Raw genomic sequence first — 16,885 nt, forward strand, 5'->3', positions numbered from 1 at the left:
ATTGCAACTCTCCAAAAACATGTGTTTAACTGTTCAAGCTGTTGCTCATCCCCAAACTCTTTGGATGAAGAGGTGGGCCGCGTTCAGGCGCTGGATCACTGCCAGCCGAAGGAAACACAATGGACAAGAGGTCAACCAAGGTGCTGTAAAAAAAAAGAAAAAGAAAAGAAAAGTGCACTACCTACAATATCCTACAAAGGATATTGTATGAGAGGAAATGGGGGTTATAGTGTGTGTGTGTGTTTCCCCTGCAGTATGGGTGTTCAGTTTCTGCTTACACAGTAATTGCGTTGAAGTAAAAGTAAAAAATGCAACAATGTAAAACAGTCTGTGACAAATCACGAAAAAATTTAAAAAAAATACGTAAAGTAGCAATAATAAAAGTGCTGGTGAAGGTGACCGTGTTTTATAGTGCACAACATTATTAAATTTCTAAAGCATCAGTGTTAAAGCAGCATCTCACTGTTGCATTTGGATGAGGAGTAGCTAGGTTTTATAAATCCCAAACTAAGGCCAGAAAACCTCAAAAGCTAAATCATATCTGATATGCTGAGACAGGAATAATAATAAAAAAAACAGCTAAGTACAAAAAAACAGAAATACATGCGAAAAATACAAAAAACACTTTCATTTTAAGGAATCAAAGGACAAAATGGTTGGGAACCACAGATTCAGAGCAAAAACATATATGTTAATTTAATAGTACTTTAAATTTGCAATTTAGTTTCTTTCTCTGCTGTGAGACGAGTGTGACAGTGGGTGTGGTGGAGTGTGGAAAAGTTACTTTTTATTATTGTTAGTTTTAATACAGGGAGGAGTATGAATTGTGAATCTTGCGACACACCCCTGCATTCATGTCCTAATTTGATTTGTAATTCATTCTCTAGGCAGACCTTAAATTGGCTATCTATAGAATATACATAAATGGACAAAGAGAGCACAAGTTAACATAGGAATACAAGCAGATTATTCATGGCTGCATTGTTGATCCCTTTTTAGAAACTGTTTCAGTGAAGTTTTATGTGCCACATGCTGATTGCCCAACATGAACTGGCAGACAGGTAGATCAATGCAGTCTATCTAGTTTGTGCGTTTGCTTTTACAAGCTTAGTCATCATTTTAACATGATTTCCAAGTATACATTGAGAACTTTACCTGTGTACAGATTTAAAATCATGCTCCTTGTGCATGGCACTAGAGAGATAGGTTTGCTACTAATTATCACTTTAACTAAGCCCCATTCTCTGTAATAAACAGTCATTTGCAGCGTGCTCTTTCTGCAGGCTCATCAGAATCTCAGCTGCCAGGCAGGAGTGATGCAGATCAAGTTGGGCAGTCACCAGGTGGCAAGATCTACATCCCCTATGAGTCTGCTGAACTCTGCATTGCTCAGGTAAAACAATGAGGATCATCACAGGACAGTCGTGCAGACCAGTGGAGTTTTATTTAAAGTAGAACCAGTTTTACACTAGTGGAGGTATCACGGATTAATGTGTTACAGAGACAGCTCAGGTTGGATGATTCAGGGACAAAGTAAGAAAGGATATAATTAGTTTGTTTGAACTTGCAGATGGAAACAGATGACCTGCTTGGGCAACTCCAAAGTGAAATAGCAAAAAGAAGAAGAAAAACCAAAAATTAACATCCTAATCTCAATCAGCCTGTGATGCATGTTAGCATGGTCAAAAAAGACAAAGTAGCTTATTCTTCTTTCTCAGTGGATGATAAATATTTCTTCAGACCTTTTACTTAGTGCTTTGGCTGGTTGCGGGCATGCAAACACACAATGAAGACACTGTCAGACACTGTTGTTTTGCTCTCATTCACACTCACATGGCTGCCTTGATTGTGCCACTGTTGCCCTCGAAGGCATTTGATCAGGATCATGATACCAGGATGCATTTTTGTGTCTATCTGATATCTGTTAGTGACTGTGCGCTGTAAAAACAGATAGCCAAGGACATGGAAAGCATGAGTAAAAGGCATCTGGAAATGGTCCAGGAGCTGGAAGAGAACTTCCAGATGACAAAGCAGGAGAACCAGGTGATGATGTGTGTGAGTGTCTGTGTGAGGGAGTCTACTAAAACAAAACAGTACTGACAACGGTCCTCTCTCATCAGGATTGTACCGTGCAGAAGATCAGATCTCACTATCAGAACAAGTTAAACACTCTGCGAAAAATCCTGGACATCTACCAGGAGAAGGTGGAGAAGAAGAAAGCCAACTGGGAGGCTAAAGTTGAGGTCGCAGTCCTTCTCCTATTTGCCGTACATGAACACCGCTATTGTTTTAATCTTGCTCATTTTACTGCAAATTTGTTGTGGTACATTTCTACTTTTAATTTTCCAGTTCATATTCCTTGTAATCCACATCTGAAATATTGAGTGGCCGGATGCATATTTACATGCATTCGTGTTCCTGTTTCCTGCAGACCCTGAAAGCTCAAAACGAGCTGTTGCTGAAGGAGCAGAGAGCTGAGAGGAAGAGGAGCATGGAAGAGGCCCTGCAGTGGCACAGAGAAAAGGTTGCATAGCAGTCTGGCAGACTTCATGGCCTCTTACATCAATCATTGATCTTCTGAATGAGAGCACACTCTTGTGGCTATATTTGAGAAGAACATTGAGTCTATTTTAACAATATAATCACATAGATTTTCTTCTTTTCTTTCAATTAGAGCAAAATGCTGGAACTGTTCTCCAACAGACTGGATGCCCTGCACAGTCAGCAGGCCTCCAGTGAGTTTATCTGCCATGATGTTAAAGTCTGTGAAACACCAAATGTTTGTGCCTAACAAATTATTCATACCATTTTGCCTTAAGCAGCATTGCAGGAGCTACAGATGGCCCGACAAGAAATAGGAAAAGTCCAAGAAATGTTGGTGGTCTCCACACAGGAGCAGCAGGAAACCACAGGGGAAGGTGAAAACCTGGAGATTGAAGGACTGTCAGCACAGCAACAAACAAGGGTGGGTTTGAATTTGTTGTTGTGACAGCTTGTTTCTCAAATAAAGGATAAAGCATGAAAAGTACAATAAGAAGAAAAGTTTAGAGTGTTGCTTTTTCTGTTTTGTTTTGATTTATGTTTGGTGGACTAACCCACTTTTTTAATGAAGGACTGCAGTGATTCTGATAAACCACTGGAGGGCGCTAAAGCTCGTCTAGAGGAACTAAAGGAGAGCCTGTACCAGAGGGAGAGGGAGATCACCGAACTGCTGGAGGCAGAGAGAAGCCCCATTCCTCCGGTGCCTCAGCCACCCTGCGGCGTTCTGCTTTCCCTCGTCATACACAAGGTGCTGCTCACACATTAGTTAATATTAAACTATGTGGAAAATCAACTGCCAGCAACAAAATCAAAGAAAAATCATCTCTTTTCCTCCCCGATTTATTTAGGCTGTTGCATCAATTTCTCTTTCTTTAGGCTCATGAAATCTGCGGTGCAGTGCCTGAAACCAGAGCCCTGTTAGACCAGATGATTGAGGACAATCGGGTTGCTCTGGCCTCAGCCAGAAACAAACTGGACCGACTCAAGAATGTTCAAGAAGAAAGCAATGACAGAGAGGATGCCACTGACAAAGAGGGGTTAGAAATTGAAAAAACAAACAAACAAACAAACAAAAAAAAAAAAAGAAAGAAAGAAAAGGGAAAAAATGATTTCTTAATGGTTGTAATAACTGCTTAATTTCAAAATATCAGGTTAACCTCCTGACTACCAGGAAAAAAAGTGTTGTCCAATCATTTTTTTTTAAATCCCCCAATGTTTGTAAGGCAATTAGAAGACTGAAATAATTTTTTGGGAAAAAAAAAGTTAAAATATTTTTAGATATCACATGTCCACTGCAGAGGACATTGGAAGGCCAAACATGTAAAAATGAACTTTGATGGCAAATATTTGCTCCAACTCTTCACCAAGGAGAAGTTTGAACTCAAGGAACTGTAGTGGTTTCTTCCCCCAAAACTGCAAGTCATTGCTATACTGAAGCCACGAGTTGGTGATTGCCAGATCAAAAAGTAGAGAACTGCACATACTGTCAATTTCTGAGTGCGAGAGACCATCCTGTAGAAACTCAACATTCTGCAACAAGGTCCACGTCACCTATATTGGTAGTATAGCCTACTCAGCAATTGCCAGTGGCCTTGGCACATGGACAAACCTTTTGCTTTTCTTAGACCATCTGGTGCGTCTGTCCTGAGGTTGATTGCCATAGGCAGAGGATGCCATGACAACTGTCTTGTTGTCCAACCACTTAATGACAGCAAGTTCAGGTCTGAGTACCATCCCTGATGCTCCTCCATCTTTCTTCTTCAAGGGCTTATTCCCTATGATCTTCTTCACCAGACAACTCAAGATCTGGGTTTCCCTCATCAAACTGCAATAAATTTCTTTCTGCTTCTAAAAAGGACTCCTTTTCTGGTCATTTAAAAAAACAGAACAAAATGGAGGAAATGACTACAAATGTCCACTACGGAGGCCATTTGTTAAACACTTCAATACTATACTAAAATGAAGTTAGAATTAAGCATACTATGTTTTAATGTGTTATTAAGAGACTTATTTAAAATATGTTAACAACATTTATAGCTAAAAATTGCTCAATAAGAAGTTTTATGCACTTACTTTTCTTCTTCCCATAAAATGTGCTTGCAGCGATGGCCGCCATGTTCCTTAATGAAAAAACTAAAGTTCCCAAAGCTCCACCCCTTCACATTTGGTATCATTGGAAAACCCTAAATGTCCTCTGTAGATACCAAAAGGAGGCAATTCTTTAGTATGCAGTGCATGGGTGATATTCAGGTTTAGAAAGGTGCTCTACAGAGGACAAATTTGCATTGCGGGTAGTCAGGAGGTTTAAGTTAAGTTACACACTTTACTTTAAAGGTTTTCTTATATTTTACAGGTCAGAGAAATACAACTCAAATCTGTCTCTATTGCAAGAAACAGTGAAGGAAATTGAGGTCTGTCAAATCGCTTTAGGCTGCATTAAAAATGGAGAGAGCCCTGTGATGAATGGTAAATACATCTTATATTTCCTGAATATGTTGGCTCCAGCCAGTAATAGTAAATGAATTCATATAGTCACATCACATACATTCTTCACTTCTTTTATATAACAAAAATGTACATCTCATTGTCATAATATATTAGTAACTAGTAGTAAGTAATTAGTCTTTTACATATCACTCTTTTATTTTCCATCTCCACTCAGACTGTGCAGTTTCAGAACTGGAGGATATCCTGGGTCAGGAGGCAAGCCAAACCACGGGTGGAGTTAAGAGTGCCGGTCAGCAGCTTCTATTGCTGCAGGATCAGGTTAGTTTTTTACCACATCAGGTCAGATCTGTCCACCCAAACACTACAGAAACCACAGACAGAGGCATTAATCTGTCCACAGTGAGCTTTTACAGATACATGCTACTCATTAGGTATCACTTATATTATAAATCAACAGTCCAACAGGGTACCAAAGCAGCCCCATTGTTATTCTAAACATTGATTATAGAATATTTTAGCACAAAGTGCTGTAAATACTTGATTTTATGTAAAGCATTCCTCACTATGATAACTCTTCCCTTATCATCATGGGTTTTTTTTCAAGCTGAAGCAAGAAAAAGAAGAGAAAAAGAAAATAATTGAGAACTACACTTCAGAAAGGACCCTGAGGAAAAAATATTACAATATGGTTGAAGATATGAAAGGTATGCATGTGTGTCTGTACTGCATGTAGCGCATTTTAGTTTCGACCTAAACTAAAAAGAAAAACATGTTTCTTCAGGTAAAATTAGAGTGTTTTGTCGGATTCGCCCTGCGAGCCGAGCCGAAGCTGCGCAGGGTGGCGCCATCGTTGTGGAAAAAATAGATGAATACTCTGTCACCGTAGAAACCCCTCGTGGACCAAGGGAGTTTCAGTTTGACAAGGTGTTCAGTGCTGAAGCCTCTCAGGAAGACTTGTTTCATGACACCAGCAGGTGAGGGGCCCGGCCCCGTTTATTCAATGTGACATAACAGACACAGGGAGTCCCAGATTTGTATCATAGCAACCTCTGTGAATCTAAAAAGTAGCTTCTACTATTTTAAGGTACCAGCTCAGGCTAACCAAAGCTACAGTTACCTAACATGTGCTGCATGGAGGCACTCAAGCTTGGGTTAAATTGGGATTTGTGATGAGTGGGAGCTCTTATGCGTTAGACAAAATAAAATTCCTTCATTGCCAGTACACAGACGACAGCTGATGCTGCATTTGCTCATGCTGCTGTGCCACCTCTGTAGACTGTTTCGCTCAGTTTGGGATTCTGCTGCTGTGTAATGTTATGGCTATTTAGTAGCATTGAAAGGGAGCAAATTATGTTCAAAAACAGATTTCAAGAGTTGATGGAAAAGTAGAAACAGTGAGGTAGCTCCTGAGGTAACTTGACATCAAGCCTTCCATATATTTTGATGCTTTCAGCTGAAGAAAATGTTTTTCCCACAGGCTGATCCAGTTAGCTATCGACGGTTACAACGTTTGTGTCTTTGCATATGGCCAGACGGGCTCAGGGAAGACCTTCACTATGGTTGGGGACAAGGAACAGAAGAATCCCGGGATCATCCCGAGAGCTTTCAATGCCATGTTTGATATCATGCGCGAGAACAGCTCTAAATTCAGTTTTAAGGTAGCAGACATTATTTCACCAGCATATAAACAAACCATGTTTGGGAGAGAAAAGACGTTGCTTCCCTTTGTTCCTCTCTTCCTGGTTACTGTGCTTCCTTTTAGGTTTCAGCCTATATGCTGGAGCTCTACAATGACAGGCTGCAGGACCTCTTTGCGAGCCAGGCTGGTGAGGCCCACGTACACACTCAATCCCATGGCCAGGCCAGGCGGGTGGAGATCAAGAGGAACAGAAAGGGAGTTGTGTTCGCCCAAGGAGCAGAGACAAAAGAGGCTTCCAGTGCCCAGGAGCTCTACGCTCTGTTCCAGCAGGCCTGCGCAAACCGACACATCTCTGCCACCAGTGAGTTCTTGATGCCGTGCAAAAGCCTCAAATAGGGTCCTGCTAATTGGTTTGGATTAATCGTGTTAGTTACAGTTATAGCAGTGGGGTGGCATTTAGGTACATCATTACAGATCTGGAAAGCAGCAGAGCAACAATATGCTGATGCTAAACCTTTTATATATATGTATATATATATATATATATATATATATATATATATATGTATATATATATATATGTATATATATGTATATATATAGAGAGAGAGAGAGAGAGAGAGAGAGAGAGAGAGAGAGAGAGAGGGAGAGAGAGAGAATCTGAGGACTGATTATTAATCAGCATCTTCTGAAGTCGCACTTCTTAAAATACCAGAAATATATAAAAATCCATCTTTCTTTGTCCTGTTGTATTTTTGTCATTTTTTAAGAGATGAACGTGGAGAGTTCCCGCTCTCATCTTATTGTTGGCATCATGTTGGAGAGCAGGAATCTGACAAATGGGAGTGTAAGCAGTGGGAAGCTGAGCCTTGTAGACCTGGCAGGCAGTGAGCGAGCAGCCAAAACAGGTGCCAAGGACCACCAGCTGAAGGTCTGCTCCTATCTTGTTTCATGGGTCAGTGAGTGGTTGAAAGATTTGTCATGACTTCTTTAAATTCTTCCATGTTCTCCTCTGTGCAGGAGGCAAACTCCATTAACAAGTCTTTGAGTGCACTGGGTGATGTGATCTCAGCTTTATCTGCTGAACTGCCCCATGTGCCATACAGGAATAGCAAGCTAACACAGGTAATAAATTAAAAAGGCAGTATTCTAGTTTTTCAATTCTGAACTCCAACGTAGACAAGCAGTTCAACCAAAATGTGTTTCATCTCTCTCAGGTGATGCAAGACTCTTTGGGTGGAAATGCTAAAACTCTGATGATCGTCAACACCTCTCCTACAGAATACAATCTTGACGAGACGCTCACATCTCTTATGTAACAGAGAGAGAAAAAACAGTGTTTTATTGTATTTTAGCACTAAAAAACTCAACAGAATAACACTTGAACTCTCTGAACTTTGCAGTTATGCAACAAGAGTGAAGGCCATAACCAACAACGCTCAGAGAAATGTGGAAAGCAAAGAGATTGCCCAGCTGAAAGAGGTGCATGCCACTTTCACAGTCAGCTATTCAAATATGTACATTTCTATTTAGAATTAAACCATAAAATAATGTGAATGTATTTTTTTCCAGGTGATCATGAAACTGAGATCTGGGCAGAGCGTGGAAGAGGAAGATGTTTGAACCGTTCTGCGTCGTAATAGTGAATAAAGTTATGAGTAAAGATTGTTAGAGATGTTCACATATTAATTTAGCCATAATTAGTTGGACAGACATCACAGTGCAGTTACTGACAGTTGCTGTGAGGATTGCGTGTGGTTTCTTAATGAATGTATAGAAACGGGCCCCCACAATAAAAGGCTCCATGTGTAAATGAAGATGTGAATAGAAATCAGTAGGTCATTCAGTTTGCACGTGTTTGTGTGTGGCCAGTGAGTTCAGTGGCTGTGAATAGACATGCAATAGCACGCAATGTTACACTGTTGTTGACAAGAGTTATACCGATGAGTTTGTAAAATTAAAGCTTTAGTTCAAAGGTCAGGGGAATTGTAGGAAATGTTAAAATCTGTTAATGTATCAAAGAAAATTTGTCCACTTGTACACAAAAATCTACGGAATATAAAAATACGGCACTGTGACACAGATCTCGTGACGAAAACAATATTTATTATTTAATATGTATCCTTAGTTAATATTTATTATTAAAATAATCTATTAAAAAATTAAAATAGGGTTAAAATGCTTGCATTCTACTTTACTTAATACATTTCCATAGCTTGGTTTTCTGTACTTAACATATCTATCTAGGTAGATAAGATTGTTTTTTTCGTTTTTGTGTTTTGGAGGCACCCTTCTGAGCTAGTACTCAAGGAACTGTAGTGGTTTCTTCCCCCAAAACTGCAAGTCATTGCTATACTGAAGCCACGAGTTGGTGATTGCCAGATCAAAAAGTAGAGAACTGCACATACTGTCAATTTCTGAGTGCGAGAGACCATCCTGTAGAAACTCAACATTCTGCAACAAGGTCCACGTCACCTATATTGGTAGTATAGCCTACTCAGCAATTGCCAGTGGCCTTGGCACATGGACAAACTTTTTGCTTTTCTTAGACCATCTGGTGCGTCTGTCCTGAGGTTGATTGCCATAGGCAGAGGATGCCATGACAACTGTCTTGTTGTCCAACCACTTAATGACAGCAAGTTCAGGTCTGAGTACCATCCCTGATGCTCCTCCATCTTTCTTCTTCAAGGGCTTATTCCCTATGATCTTCTTCACCAGACAACTCAAGATCTGGGTTTCCCTCATCAAACTGCAATAAATTTCTTTCTGCTTCTAAAAAGGACTCCTTTTCTGGTCATTTAGTCAGTTTTAAGGTAGCAGACATTATTTCACCAGCATATAAACAAACCATGTTTGGGAGAGAAAAGACGTTGCTTCCCTTTGTTCCTCTCTTCCTGGTTACTGTGCTTCCTTTTAGGTTTCAGCCTATATGCTGGAGCTCTACAATGACAGGCTGCAGGACCTCTTTGCGAGCCAGGCTGGTGAGGCCCACGTACACACTCAATCCCATGGCCAGGCCAGGCGGGTGGAGATCAAGAGGAACAGAAAGGGAGTTGTGTTCGCCCAAGGAGCAGAGACAAAAGAGGCTTCCAGTGCCCAGGAGCTCTACGCTCTGTTCCAGCAGGCCTGCGCAAACCGACACATCTCTGCCACCAGTGAGTTCTTGATGCCGTGCAAAAGCCTCAAATAGGGTCCTGCTAATTGGTTTGGATTAATCGTGTTAGTTACAGTTATAGCAGTGGGGTGGCATTTAGGTACATCATTACAGATCTGGAAAGCAGCAGAGCAACAATATGCTGATGCTAAACCTTTTATATATATGTATATATATATATATATATATATATATATATATATATATATATATATATATATATATATATATATATAGAGAGAGAGAGAGAGAGAGAGAGAGAGAGAGAGAGAGAGAGAGAATCTGAGGACTGATTATTAATCAGCATCTTCTGAAGTCGCACTTCTTAAAATACCAGAAATATATAAAAATCCATCTTTCTTTGTCCTGTTGTATTTTTGTCATTTTTTAAGAGATGAACGTGGAGAGTTCCCGCTCTCATCTTATTGTTGGCATCATGTTGGAGAGCAGGAATCTGACAAATGGGAGTGTAAGCAGTGGGAAGCTGAGCCTTGTAGACCTGGCAGGCAGTGAGCGAGCAGCCAAAACAGGTGCCAAGGACCACCAGCTGAAGGTCTGCTCCTATCTTGTTTCATGGGTCAGTGAGTGGTTGAAAGATTTGTCATGACTTCTTTAAATTCTTCCATGTTCTCCTCTGTGCAGGAGGCAAACTCCATTAACAAGTCTTTGAGTGCACTGGGTGATGTGATCTCAGCTTTATCTGTGGAAATGTGGAAAGTAAAGAGATTGCCCAGCTGAAAGAGGTGCATGCCACTTTCACAGTCAGCTATTCAAATATGTACATTTTCTATTTAGAATTAAACCATAAAATAATGTGAATGTATTTTTTTCCAGGTGATCATGAAACTGAGATCTGGGCAGAGCGTGGAAGAGGAAGATGTTTGAACCGTTCTGCGTCGTAATAGTGAATAAAGTTATGAGTAAAGATTGTTAGAGATGTTCACATATTAATTTAGCCATAATTAGTTGGACAGACATCACAGTGCAGTTACTGACAGTTGCTGTGAGGATTGCGTGTGGTTTCTTAATGAATGTATAGAAACGGGCCCCCACAATAAAAGGCTCCATGTGTAAATGAAGATGTGAATAGAAATCAGTAGGTCATTCAGTTTGCACGTGTTTGTGTGTGGCCAGTGAGTTCAGTGGCTGTGAATAGACATGCAATAGCACGCAATGTTACACTGTTGTTGACAAGAGTTATACCGATGAGTTTGTAAAATTAAAGCTTTAGTTCAAAGGTCAGGGGAATTGTAGGAAATGTTAAAATCTGTTAATGTATCAAAGAAAATTTGTCCACTTGTACACAAAAATCTACGGAATATAAAAATACGGCACTGTGACACAGATCTCGTGACGAAAACAATATTTATTATTTAATATGTATCCTTAGTTAATATTTATTATTAAAATAATCTATTAAAAAATTAAAATAGGGTTAAAATGCTTGCATTCTACTTTACTTAATACATTTCCATAGCTTGGTTTTCTGTACTTAACATATCTATCTAGGTAGATAAGATTGTTTTTTTCGTTTTTGTGTTTTGGAGGCACCCTTCTGAGCTAGTCCTCCCCTACTCACTTCAGAGTCAGCCTCACTGCCATCATCATCCATGAGTCACTCAGAACAGTGTGAAGGTACAGACAGAAAGCCAGTAAACATTACCACACAAGCACAGGCACATTATTGTTTTCAGATTGCATGTTTTATACAAAGCCACTGTCTGCAGCTGTTTTATGTGACTCAGTTTTACTCTTTCTATAATTACTATAGAAAGAGGCTAACTGTAGGCTGTATATGCTTTAAAAAAAAAAACAATTTCCAACATCAGCTCTACTTTTTCTTTCAAAAATAGTCCAAAAGTTAACATTTTATGCATACATTATAAACAATAACTGCCTTAAACCTAGTGGTATTAGTGCTTTGAGATAATTTGAATATTTGTTAGTATGTTTGTAGTTTATATAGCACACTTTTTTTATGTGATATTATTTTACCTCAACATGACGTATAGAGGTCAGGTATTTACAATAAGAATAAGTTATTCAACTTGTAATATTCAGGTGAAACAGTTCATTAAGAGCTATCAGCTGAAGTCTGTCCTTCATAGTTTCCAAAAGAAGGCACTCATCAAATGTTCACAAACAAAAGTTTAACAACAGCTAAAAGTGTCTATTCTATTTCTATTTACAAAACTATTAATGAAGTCATTGTGGCTTACCCTGCTGCCAGTGACACTCATCCTCATTCCTCCGTTTTAAACTGTGACCAGTCACTTAAGATACTAATGTAGCAGGCAGATGGACTGAATGCTGTAAAATGACCTCATGTTCGCTTTGTGTATATTTATCTTTGTGTCTGTGCTTTGACCACATTTGCCAAACTGAGCACAAAATAGTAATAACTACAATTAATTTCCACTGTGACATTCCAAAACATCCGAAAGATCATCATTTGAGTTTTCAGACGGTCTAAAATCTCTGGGAAATGGTAATCCTATATGGACGTGGTTTCATAGTTAGACCAAAATCAGTGCTGAGATCCAGCTCCTGCCCTGGAACATTTTCAATACGTAGCCCATGAAGAAGCGTGGTAAGAAACACAAAGATCTCCAAACGTGCAAATTCATCGCCAAGACAGCGTCTTTTTCCCATGCCGAAGATCTGGACTTTCTCTGTCAGCTCTTTGTTCAGGAGTCCACATGGATTCAAGAAACGCTGTGGACGAAATGTCTCAGGATCGCCCCAAAGATCACTGGGAAAGAATGAACATTTTAACAAATAAACAAAAATGTTAAAAAAAATCCATAGTCTTAAAAGATAAAAAGAACGAGACAAAGTAGATTTTTACTGCTTTCGGCTACTCACGTATCATGGTTGACTTGATATTGATTAATGAAGACGCATGTGTCTTTGGGAATGAAATACCCATTAAATGTGATGTCTCTCGTGGTGCTGGAGAGGAAAAATATAATCAGAGGAAAGTGATAAAAAAAACAATCTACATGCTGAAAAAACAAATTTACTGCTGTCAAAACTTTAGGTCTTACCAGTGTGGTATGGTAAAAGGGACATATGAAGCATGACGAAACACTTCATATATGAAGGCCTCTGTGAAAGGCATCTTGGCTTTGTTGGAAAACCTGGGCAGCTGGAGTTTGCCGATATGCTCATCTTAAAAAAATAATGATAAATAATAAAACATAATCTGTATCTCATCTTTTGGGTCTAAAAAAATGTGACATAAGTTGTGATAAACTTCCAATTTTGTTAACGTTATTTACATTTTTATTTTCATTTTTATTCTTGTATTCTAATAATATGTCTTTTTTTTTTTTTTTTTTTAATTTAAACTTAACATAAACTGATTTCCAGGCTGTGGTTTGCTTTCTTTCAGTTTGTAAAAACTTTATGCACATGTGCATCATAAAAAATTACAATGTAAAATATGCTGATCCTTTAGATTACTTTACAAATATTGCTCCACTAATAAGGCTTTCGGTACTGTAAACAACAGAATTAAAGCCTCTTAATTAAATGAAATGTAAGAGATGAAAAAGGGAATAATGTCAGACTATGTCTGTTCACTGCCTTGCGTGTCAGCGCCTTTGTGTCTCCGGGGAACCCTCTAACCCCTCTCCTGTTCTGATTCATCCTGCCTCCTCTTAGTTCTCTCTGTCTCTCTCTCTCTCGCTTCATCTCGCCCTCTGTGAAAATACAACGTGCCTCAGAACAGACAGCACCAGTTCTCTGAGCCCACTTCAAAAAGCGTCAGCAAATTGGACTGATCTTTTGTGAGTTTCTCTGGTCTGATTCTGTCTCTCCAAAAAGCGTGCTCGGTTGGCCGTTGTTCAGTCTTTTTAATAAGGATTCTCCCTGATACTGCAGACATCACAGACGGCTGCATGCTCATGTATGGCCTGTGCATAGCTGCTAATGAGAGGTGCATTTCCACCCGTTTCTTGTAAACTGTGTGAATCCCATTTGTGGTGAATATTTTAATAGATAAGAACTACATTTACTACTGACTTATGCTCATCAGTGATGTGGGACTTAAAACGATTAAGGAGCAACCTCCTATTTTTGGTCTATGAGAAACAGAATGATTATGAGTCCGTCATCAGAGCAGGAACAAGAGAGGACTTTCCTATTTAGCATACCCTGAATTCTCTGTAAGCCGTGTATTTACCAGTTTCTAACAATGGGTGACTTTGGTGAAGAGCCGAGCACACTGTACAGCATATGAGTTTGTTTTATTGGAGCATAAGGCATCACCTATTTCCTGGTTTATTTTATCCTGGATGTCAGGAAACTTGATGAGGTACAACAGGCTCCACTGCAAACCAGCGATGATGGTGTCGAATCCTTTGGAAAACCACAAAAAAGGGGGAAAATTCATTATCACCATTAGGATTTATTACTGGCATAATACAAGCGTAAAAGCATCATAATGTGAAATTTGTAGTTTGCCTAACCTGCTCCAAAGATGTCTATGACAGTGTGAATGATCTGGTCGTTAGAGAGCATCGAAGTATCCTTGCTTTCTTCTCTTTCTTCACAAAGTGCAATTAGAGCGTCTGTAATGTCCCGGATACGGTTCTGCGAACACAGATAACTTTACTCCTTCCAACATCAAGCAGCTGTCACTGCTCAAATATAAAGTTATCTACTTTAACTGCCAGCTTGCTTTAAACCTTAAAAGTAATTAGGGAAGGGACAGTAATCAATTGTGGTAAGACGCGTGTCTTCCAGTAGAGTTGCTAATTCCTAATTAGAGTGCGTGCGAACATTTTAGCCATCTCTCCACAAGAACAAAAAAGGTCCATCACATGGAACTTGTTAGTTATTTTTTTGGCTACAGTTACGATCATAGCTACCAATGTATGAGTTCAATGTCATATTAAAGAGCCGGGATGCAAATTAGTGGCACAGATCTAAAGAAAACAACACCAATAGACACATTATTTACAACATAAGGCTGTGGCGACATCTATTAAAGGTCACTGTGCAAAAGATCAGTTAAAGTTAAGATAATATAAAAAAAAATATAAATAAAATGCAATATTCACAAATCATTAAGAAGCCTAGTTGCTGATTATTATGAAACTGAAGTTTATGTCAGTAAGTCATGTGCAAAAATGAAATAAATAGAACTTAAGCAAACAGTGATTATATGGCATAGATTGTACTGTCATTTTCCCCCATTTAAACTAAATTCTTGCCTACATGTAAGTCTGCATACTTAATTACCTTATCAAAGGTGTCAATGTGTTCCTCAATGTTCCGCTCCATGAATCTGTTCATCCTGCGAACGTACTGGACTATCTTTCTCAGAGATGGACTCGGAAAGTAGCGAAACACAGGGAAAAAATCAGCCAGGTTCCCCGCTGCAAAGAGCTTCAGGACCTCGTTGTTGACATCAACAATAGTGAGAAACTCCTTATCACTGTAGTCATACCGTTTCCCAAAACAAAGCGCACAAATGACATTTGCCACTGAGGTTACCAAGGTCGTTGCTGGGTCTATACCCTCTGTTTCTTCTTTTGCAGCTTTTTCTCGAATCACCTGCACCATCCCTGCAGCCTCTGCACATATGTGCTCCTCTAAGAGGCAGGTGGCACCAAAACCCCTTGGCTCAGCCTGGGAGAAAGACCTGAGGGCATTCTTACACAGCTTCTTATGGAGCAGCCACACAGGTCCGTAGTTCTCATTGAAAGTCATGCTGGTCCCATTGGCTATAGCAGAGAAGATGAAAAGGTTAGGTCGCCCCGCAAAAGCTTCCCCGTGTCGAACCAGAGCCTGCCTGATGGTGTTGTACCCACTCAGAACGACAACAGTCAAAGAGCCAAGGCGGAGCTGGATTCATGACACAAACAAATAAATTAACTCATGCTCACTCTGTTGATCTGAAACTAATAATACAAAAACTATATATAACTATATGTACCTTGAAGATGTCTCCATACTGAAGCCTCAACCCAGTTAGAGAGAGATGAATCTGATCCCCGACCTGGAGCAGATTCCCGACAAGGGGCCACGGTTTGGGGCCAGGAGGTGGGGGATATTTTGTGTGGTCCAGCTGGGAGTCAAGATGGAAGTGGAAGAAGGATCTCTTACTCTTTTGACCCCAGATAACCATCAGGAGGAGGGTTAAAAGACAGAGTGCAACAGTTACACTAGATAGAGAGCCAAAAGAGTTCTCCTTGATTGGCAGAATCCCAAACAGCAGCGGCCTCATGTTGCAAGTAGAAATACTGAGAGATAAGAGAGAGAAAGTTGAAAGTGAAGAAACAAAAAAAACAGATTTATCCTTGAAAGGGAGAAAACAGATCAGATCCTCGTTAAAAGAAAAGAAAATGTGCCTCATACTGTGTCCTGTAAAAACCAAACAAGGAAAGAATATTAAAAAATAAAGAAATGATAAGAAAGCCATACAGTAAGATAAACTCACCATACAGGGCCCTCGGAAACTTGGCGGAGAAAAAAATTTCCAACTCAATTTAGACAGCAAAGAGCAGACACCAAAATATTAGGTAGTCAGAGGTTTGAGGTCTGACCCTTGGGAACTTGTGATGAGAGTGGCTTGCATTACGGTATGTCCCATGCAGCAACAGCAGCCAGGCCCCCTGCAGAGGGAGCTGCCGCCCATTCACAAAAGAGAGGCACACATAGTGAGAAACTTGGCTCAGGGTTTTGGATGAGTCCGACTGAGCCAGCCAGAGGACTGCATCAGCCAATTTAACTACAGACTGGAATCTTACACAGCACGGGCTCCTCCTCGCCAGTTCTTACCTTGACTAGCAAAGGTAAATTGTAAATGGTTTTTATATAGCGCATTTCCTACTCCACTGGAGCAACCAAAGCACTTCATACATGGAGACTGTGTGATGCAGTGCAAAGGCTAAAAATGTTTTTCAAACTCATTATGTGGTATCATTACCAGCTTCCTGGCCCTGACCACCAGAGATGTTTTTAAATAAAAACTTAACACTTATACAAACAATGTTAGTTGTTAGTTGGATGATTTGTTTATAATTTAATACTGCACTGCCTCTTCAGCTAAAATCTGACTACTTATGTCTTCACTGTGCATGATTCAGTTCTCT

The 16,885-nt window shown here is 39.7% G+C and overlaps 3 protein-coding genes across 4 annotated transcripts; 2 read left to right on the forward strand and 1 right to left on the reverse strand.

Moving 5' to 3' along the window:
• Positions 1-1,950: 1,950 nt before the first annotated feature.
• Positions 1,951-9,125, forward strand: LOC146656835 (uncharacterized). Its single transcript, XM_085424610.1, has 18 exons — positions 1,951-2,043; positions 2,121-2,243; positions 2,432-2,524; positions 2,675-2,735; positions 2,823-2,965; positions 3,113-3,289; positions 3,418-3,578; positions 4,895-5,007; positions 5,204-5,307; positions 5,594-5,693; positions 5,771-5,963; positions 6,467-6,647; positions 6,752-6,989; positions 7,399-7,559; positions 7,649-7,753; positions 7,846-7,943; positions 8,032-8,110; positions 8,201-9,125. Exons 1-18 carry the CDS (start codon positions 1,963-1,965, stop codon positions 8,249-8,251), a joined length of 2,262 nt encoding a protein of 753 aa, XP_085280736.1. The 5' UTR covers positions 1,951-1,962; the 3' UTR covers positions 8,252-9,125.
• A 110-nt stretch (positions 9,126-9,235) lies between these two features.
• On the forward strand, positions 9,236-10,984 carry LOC146656836 (uncharacterized). 2 transcript variants are annotated; one of them, XM_085424612.1, is made up of 5 exons: positions 9,236-9,441; positions 9,546-9,783; positions 10,175-10,335; positions 10,425-10,525; positions 10,617-10,984. In XM_085424612.1, exons 2-4 carry the CDS (start codon positions 9,558-9,560, stop codon positions 10,518-10,520), a joined length of 483 nt encoding a protein of 160 aa, XP_085280738.1. In that variant the 5' UTR covers positions 9,236-9,441; positions 9,546-9,557; the 3' UTR covers positions 10,521-10,525; positions 10,617-10,984. The 2 variants fall into 2 exon arrangements, with proteins under 2 accessions (XP_085280738.1, XP_085280737.1); XM_085424611.1 differs by having other exon boundaries at positions 9,236-9,783.
• Positions 10,985-11,130: 146 nt separating this feature from the next.
• On the reverse strand, positions 11,131-16,379 carry LOC146656837 (cytochrome P450 1A1-like). The gene is made up of 8 exons (XM_085424609.1): positions 16,231-16,379; positions 15,727-16,033; positions 15,030-15,635; positions 14,255-14,378; positions 14,055-14,144; positions 12,830-12,953; positions 12,648-12,734; positions 11,131-12,534 (listed from the first exon to the last, which is right to left on the reverse strand). Exons 2-8 carry the CDS (start codon positions 16,015-16,017, stop codon positions 12,252-12,254), a joined length of 1,605 nt encoding a protein of 534 aa, XP_085280735.1. The 5' UTR covers positions 16,018-16,033; positions 16,231-16,379; the 3' UTR covers positions 11,131-12,251.
• Positions 16,380-16,885: the final 506 nt, after the last annotated feature.

The sequence above is a fragment of the Rhamphochromis longiceps genome, linkage group LG12, assembly GCF_057381845.1.
Source record: "Rhamphochromis longiceps isolate RC_006_pf linkage group LG12, R_longiceps_female_GT1.1, whole genome shotgun sequence".
Taxonomy (NCBI): domain Eukaryota; kingdom Metazoa; phylum Chordata; class Actinopteri; order Cichliformes; family Cichlidae; genus Rhamphochromis; species Rhamphochromis longiceps.